Genomic DNA, 7,340 nt, shown 5'->3' with positions numbered 1-7,340 from the left:
CAGCAGGTGGCGACCGCGGAGCAGGACGAGAGCAGGGCGCGCGCGGCGCTCGCCGCTGCGCGTGCACGGGAAGCAGGCGGGTGGGCGGAGTTTTCGCACACGCTGCCGGGGGGAAGCCGCGAGGCTGCTGCGAGGCGTCAGCGCGGACAGAAAGCGATGTGCAAGTGATTAAATGGCAAAAACCGACAGGAGAGGCATTGTTACAAGTGTTAAAATTCACCCGCAGGTTACAAACTGCTTGTTAAAGTCAGTTCTTGCACCAGAACTACCCTCTTGGAGCCTGACTGAGCATCTCTGTCTGGCATGACCAACCTTCAGTTCCATCCCTTACTACTAAACCCAAACCTAGCTGTTTTTTCCTCCTCCTGGCACATGTGAAGCCAGTAATCAGAGCACTATGAACACAGGAAAAAAATAAATCTCTTTTGCTAATCTCCATGTGGCAATTTCCAGTAATTCTGGAAGAAAAACAGCAGAAGCCCTGCTAAAATCTGGCACATAATCTAGCACTTAACTTTTTCTATTGAGAGTTCATTAAAGGTATGTTTTCCTTTAATAAAACACCTAAAGGATTTAGTGTCAAAACACCAGAAGTTCTGTACAGGTAAATTTCCACAAGTGCATAACTTGAGTACATTTTCAGAGAAAGTCTCTTAATACTATGCCAACTCTCCTGTAAGACAGCAAGCCTCCCCAGGTCAAGGAACACAATTCAGCTTCTCATTAAGAGACATTTATACAATTCTAGATACATTTTTGGAGATACATGTCTGGTTTCAATGTATACATACACACACGTGTCATTTTTCACGATTTTAATAGGTACCTGTGACACGACACATACATGCACTCAAAAAATACATTCAGGTGACTCAGAGAGGCCTCCTAGCAAGAAACCTGCACATTGCACATAGCCAGACCAGAAAGCATCTTGACAACAAAAAGCACTTTACCTTGCAAGAGCAAACTGCTGTTTCCCAAGCTTAGAAGTCAGTGATTAAAGCAGCGGTTCCTGAGGCAAGAATGACTTGCTCTTGCAGTATAATCCTTAGTTGAAAACACTACAACTGTGATATGCTTCTGCAGAGTATGCATCTCAGTGGGAACCACAATGAGAAAGATAAAAATCCAATTCTGTCTCAGTTTCTTTTCAATGTAAAAACAAGAATATTTGCAAACCCAACTCTCATTCAGCATTCTGTGTAGTATCTATCCTCTATTTATTGCAAAAACTAAGACTGTGGTAACATATTTTCTAATACTTAGATTACCTGTAACAATCTTCTAGATAAGATATATATATGTATACATGGAAGATACCTTAAAAGAAAACAGATGAAATGCTTACCCCTAAAGCTGGCAATCTTTGTGTGCAACTGACTGCAACCTTCAGTTTCCAGTCTGTTTCTCCATCAAGCTGGTCAGTTCGAATGAAACAGGAACCTTGAAGTTAAAGAGAGATCAAATAATTTTTTACCTCAAAAATTTATTTTGGATTAAAAAATTTAGAAGAAGGAAATAATACAATATACAATCATTTCTAAATACACACGCTACAGATAAAAGGATTCATATTTTGAAATGTCCGAGTGCTTTCTTCCAGGAATGCTCCAGATGTCACAAAATAGCACATTTTTTCTGATAAAATGAACAGTATGCCTGTTTAAGAATGGGGTAAAATCCTAGTTCACAAGTTTCTGTAACAAGAGATAAAACTTCACTGGCTGAAGTTGAAACAGGTAGAGGGTTTTTTTTTTCTTTTTAGGGTTGTGTCACTTGTACAATTCCAACACAACAGAATAATAAACTCATGCCTGTGATTTTTGTCTCTTTGCTGGTAAGATGTCATAAACTTCCACTGCTTATAGTCTCCTGGCTTCTCTGAAAATTTTTTAAAAAATAAATCCTTAACATGGATACCATTCAAAACAATATGGGTCCCAACGTATTATACTTAAAAGAAATAATTTTGAATCATCTGTAATTGTCAAGGGTCCAAGGCTAAAGAAACCAACTGTCAACACATGCACAATACTTACACCTGGGAAGCTCAAGATACAGACTGAAGAGAATCCATATGCTTTACAGAGAGAAGAAACAGAAAATTGAGAGAAGTGCAGAGCCTATCCCTGCCCCAATAACTAGTTTGATGGATATTGTCAAGTCTGGAGGTTACTAACACAAGATAAAAAAGAAAAACAAAAAACCTGCACACGAACACTGCAAGTTTATTAAAACCATATACAACTACCATTTCCATCTAGATTGAAGCCTTTAAAAAAGGTAGTAGAATTTTAGCAATACTCTCTGCAATTGCTACACTAAAGAAACAAATATTTCTGAAGTAAAAATTACAGCTTCCATTATGCTACAGCCTAACAACTGTACACACTATTATTACTGTGTGCTATGAGTATAAATAAAAATAGATTTTTCTAGTTATTTGTAAATTGTAAAGAATGTGTATGGACATACATGCATATATACCCATAATTCCTTCTATATTTCAGCCAATCCAATAAGAACTAACAAAGCCGTTTCATCACCAGAAGTGGTACAGTAGCAATTAAACTGACAGAAGCACTGGCAAAGGAGATTATCCAGGTTTAAGTCTTCTTACACAGACACAATGACAATGTGCTGGAAACTTGAAATCTAACAGGCAATACATCAAAAAGGGTACCTACCAGAAAACACAAAATTAAGAGAGATTCTTCTACAGGACATGTGGACCCACCCTGATAGAAGTAACATCTAACAGAACCCAGTGTTTTATTCATCAAGGCCTGTAAATTCAGCAGTTCAATGAGCCAACGGTCTGAAAGGACATGCTTGAGAGAGAAGCCACCTGAAATTCTGACTAGAAGGTAGCATTTTTGCACACCAGTCTTGAAAGAAGCTTACAAGCCTTCATGTAACAGCTCTATTTATATTAAGTGCATAGTAAGTAAACAAATGTTTAAATGTTAATAGAAACAGAACACATTATCACAACTAAATTTCACTCAAAGCTCAGAGTTGCAAACTGCAAAGCTGTATCTAGAGTTCTTGAAAAGCTGATTTAAAATTTTTGGTAGGATTCTTTATGGATTTTCTTCTAAAAATAAAATACTGTAAAGCACTTCTTGAAGAGTCCAGTGCCATACACTGCATTAAAATTAAAGGTGAGGTACCTGGGAATACCTATAAATACCACGGTTTAATTGCACTTTCTATCCATGGCATAGATGAGCCTACTTTCTATCATACTTTTCCTGTACAAGACATTTCATGGTTCTCTTTACCCTTCCTGTCAATGGTTGCTCTCTTCCATCAATTTCATTTAGAATTATACTATAGATCAATGCAGTTCAAGACCAGTGTGGCTCCTCTGAATGGTTGACTGCACATATATTCATTTAATAGAGCTCACACTATGACATGTATTGGCCAGCTGCATTTCCTCTCCACTTCAGCAGTTAATTTCATCAATAACTTATCCCATAGCCTGTTTCCCTTTTATCCAGAAAAAGGGACGGCTTTCTGCCAAGTCAGCTTTCAATAGTGATCACAACAGCAAAACTGAAACAATACAAACCTCTTCTCTACCTGAAATACTACAGCAGATTTGACTAATTTTAATCACACGGCAAGATACAGATTTTAAACCTAGCTTAACTATGCTATAAACGTGGGAGACTGAACACGTAATTAGAAACAATGCATAAAAACAACTCTTCGCTCCTACCACGCCCTTGGAGCTGTAAAAACTTAAATATTCCTCACTGTGCACTGCACGGAAGTCACATGTACTTTACTTTTGGAAGATATTTGAGTCAGCAGTACATAAAACTTCTAAAAATCAAAACCTTCTTCAAAAAACAGCTGTTTTAACCGCTTCATTTTGAAATGCTTGGAAACATTGCCCCTGCCCACCCTCCAATCACTAAATTAAAAACAAAAAAACCACCCAAACCACAAAAAAACAAATAAAAACACCAAACAACAAAAAATAGTAAAAAATTGTGTTATGTACTTTAAGAGAATGCTTTATGTCAGCGTTAATCTCTTACATTTCTAATCTGAGTATGACTAGCCAGGAAAAACACATTTATACAAATGTCAGGAATTGCTATTCCCTCTGAATTTAGTGATAACTCTTGAAAATGACAATTATTTTACACATAAAGAATTGACTTTTTTTTATCTTCTGTGCTGCTTTTTGTAAAAGTCATGTATTTTAAATCATGTATTTAATATAATAAATATTTTAAATACAAGTATTTTAAATAATTACCAATCTGAGCATAGCTGACTACAAAAAAAAATTAAACTTTTTACTTTATACAGTTGAGGGCACTCAGATGCTCATTTCCTATAATAAAACAGTCATTCAAGATGTCTGACACTTATGTCTTTATAGTAAAGATTTTTGAATGATCTGAATTAGAATGTAAGGGAGAATTTAAGGAAATTACACTGGGTTTAAAGAGATTAATCATTTTTTGAAAGTGGTGCAAACTTCATGTGAGCACATTTAAACTAATTTACAAGTATATAATATTCATTTAGCCTAATCAATTGAAGATGGGTATAAATCAATTTAGAGCATGCCCATGCAAGGTGCTGCCCAAGTACAACTAAACTGATTTTTTAAACCATTTCAGCTGAAATTTCTGAAACTTGTATGCTTACGGAAGTCCTAAGACCACAATTCCATTTTTTGTGTTCTAGCAAAAGCTCAACTATTTGAGGCCTGCCCAGAATTTACCTTAAGATTGTTTTCCTGTGGAAAAGCAGCACCTGCACTGCAAAGGATGAAAACCATTTTAAGAACTTGAAGTTACATAGTAACTTTAAAATACAAAGATACACTGCCAATTGTGAACAGACTTCTTGTTTATAATTATTTGAGATACTATGGATAAAAAAAAAATCTTTATTTAAAAGCTATTTTTTGTGTTAGAATATTGAACAAAAATAACATTTACTTCAGTAAGTTCTATGGTGTTTTGAAATAGAGATACAAAAACTCTTCTATGAAGGCATTAATTTAGGGCCACAATGTACCTGGCCTCAATTTATCAAACAAAAGTGCTGTGCTCAATTCTGAGTAAACAGGAAGAATCCTCCTTACTCAGTGTGTGCTGGACTGAAGGCTTTATTCAGAACATATGTGCAGGACATGTACATGTCAAATGCTTCTGGGGACGGTTTACACTTAGGTGCCCATCAGTGACCTCTTTGTGGGCATCCATGCCTCTAGAAATCCTGAAAATAAAAAGGCCCTGAGCAAAAGTTTTCAAACTAAGAAGAGGTTGTGCTTGGAAACAGCTGGTCTTATTTTAGCCTAAAAAAACCCCAAACAAAACAAAAACAGGTGTGGGGGGAGGAGAGGGGGGCAGCTTCTTAATGAAGTAAAAATCAGTTATATCATAAGCTTTCATTTAATTAATATTATGCATCATATCAGATAGCTAATCCTTGTATTTTTTATACTACCAAACCTGCTATTCATATTTTATGCATTCATTTATGTGTAAATATCCTTAATTTCCTGAAATTATAGTAATGTACATAAGACTGTGCTACTGCCAAGCACTTAAATTTTATTTTTATATACACACTTCTGAGCATTAATTACAGTTTTTAATGCAGGCTTCTGCAAACAAGCTATTGGTTGGGATGTTACATATTTTCCTAAATGTACTCTAGCTCACAGTTTTTAAAATAAGCAACTCTGAAAAGAAAAATTGTTGTGTATTAATTATTTATTCCTATTTTATTTCATTTGGAAATGCTGTTTCTCAGAAGCAGAAAGATGGAGAATTTCTCCTTAAAACAATTAGCTTACTATTCAGCCTGTTTACCAAGTAGTTTCTAAAGAAAGCGTATTTAACACAAGAAACCCAAAATATCAGTATTGGCAGACTAAGAGCAATCTACTTCACAAAAAGAAAATAATTTAGATTATTCTATATAAAGCTGCATCGCCTGATTTTCAAGAAAGGCTATAACAAAAAGACAACAACAAAAAATCATTCAAAGTATCTGAATTACACTGACATTTCATATTTGCAGCAACTGTGGAAAGAAAATCTCAACTACAGCAGAGAAGTTTAGTTTGCTGCAGAAACAAAACTATGCGTTATTTGAAGCATCTCCTGTGTATTGCATAGATTCTTACGTATTACATACATTGTCCTTCCAGACATATTGTAGGCAAAGGTTCTTTAGCAGAAGACTGCAACAGAATTTTTCTTAGCAGCCTAACAGTGTCTTAATATATTCAGATAGAAGCAGAATATCTATTAGTTATACAAATACATCCTCATGTTCTTGGTTAGGCAGTAATACTCTTGAATAATCCAAGGCTGGATAATTAAATTCAAATACCTCAAAATGCATGCATCAACTCATGGAAATTCCCTGCAAATCAGATTCTGAAAATGGCAAGGAAAAATTTAGGTAGAATGGCATCATGAAGAGACTGCTTTCTTCTTGATCATTAATTCTACTGGCTTTGTTTTTACAAAGAGAAAGTGGGAAAATATGCTAATGCTTAAAGCACTTGCTTTGCAGGACGGGCCAGGTTTATTGACTAATAGTAACATAGGAAATTAAGATGGTTTTCTTGCTGTAAGAAACTAGACTATCCCACTTGTCCTGTAACCAGAACTTCATTTTCATTCCCCACTCCCAGTTCCCAGCCTGGAAGAAAGATCTAAAAAAGAAGCTCTAAGTCATGAGATGAGATGGATAGAGAACGTCCTAAATTCAGGCGAAAAAAAAAAATCATAAAGAATAACTTACTCTGACTAGCATTAAAAAAATTACAAAGTGAATGGCACATAATTATAAAAATACTTCCACACTTTTGTCTTTCACTTTTCTGCTCCTGCTTTGAGTAATCACTTACAGCAGATCTTGTCTTCATAGAATCACAGAATGGTTTGGTTTGGAAGGGACCTTAAAGATCATCCAGTCCAACCCCCTGCCATGGGCAGGGACACCTCTCACTAAACCAGGTTGCTCAAAGCCCTGTCCAACCTGGCCTTGAACACTTCCATGGAGGGGGCATCCACAACTTCCCTGGGGAACCTGTGCCAGTGTCTCACCACCCTCAGAGTAAAGAATTTCTTCCCAATATCCAGTCTAAATCTACCCTCTTCCAGTTTAAAACCATTCCCCCTCGTTCTATCACTACCTGCTCTTGTAAAAAGTCCCTCCCCAGTTTTCCTGTAGGACCCCTTCAGAACTGGAAGTCTGCAACAAGGTCCCCTCAGAGCCTTCTCTCCTCCAGGCTGAACAGCCCCAACTCTCTCAGCTGGTCCTCGTGGAGGAGGTGCTCCAGCCCCCTG

General features: G+C 36.5%; 1 protein-coding gene across 1 annotated transcript in view; it reads right to left on the bottom strand.

Annotated features, from left to right (window-relative positions):
- Positions 1–1,348: 1,348 nt before the first annotated feature.
- Positions 1,349–7,340, bottom strand: part of LOC104546027 (probable phospholipid-transporting ATPase IIB) — a gene marked incomplete at its 3' end in the record, with an annotated part of 50,473 nt that continues 44,481 nt past the window's right edge. The window contains exon 7 of the mRNA XM_010191308.1: positions 1,349–1,443. Coding sequence (XP_010189610.1) covers positions 1,349–1,443 — 95 coding nt within the window. The remainder of the gene's footprint in view (positions 1,444–7,340) is intronic.

Source organism: Mesitornis unicolor, unplaced genomic scaffold, assembly GCF_000695765.1.
Source record: "Mesitornis unicolor isolate BGI_N332 unplaced genomic scaffold, ASM69576v1 scaffold7859, whole genome shotgun sequence".
Taxonomy (NCBI): Eukaryota; Metazoa; Chordata; class Aves; order Mesitornithiformes; family Mesitornithidae; genus Mesitornis; species Mesitornis unicolor.
The sequence above is the reverse complement of the archived record's forward strand: the minus strand, read 5'-3'. Positions and strand labels throughout refer to the sequence as shown.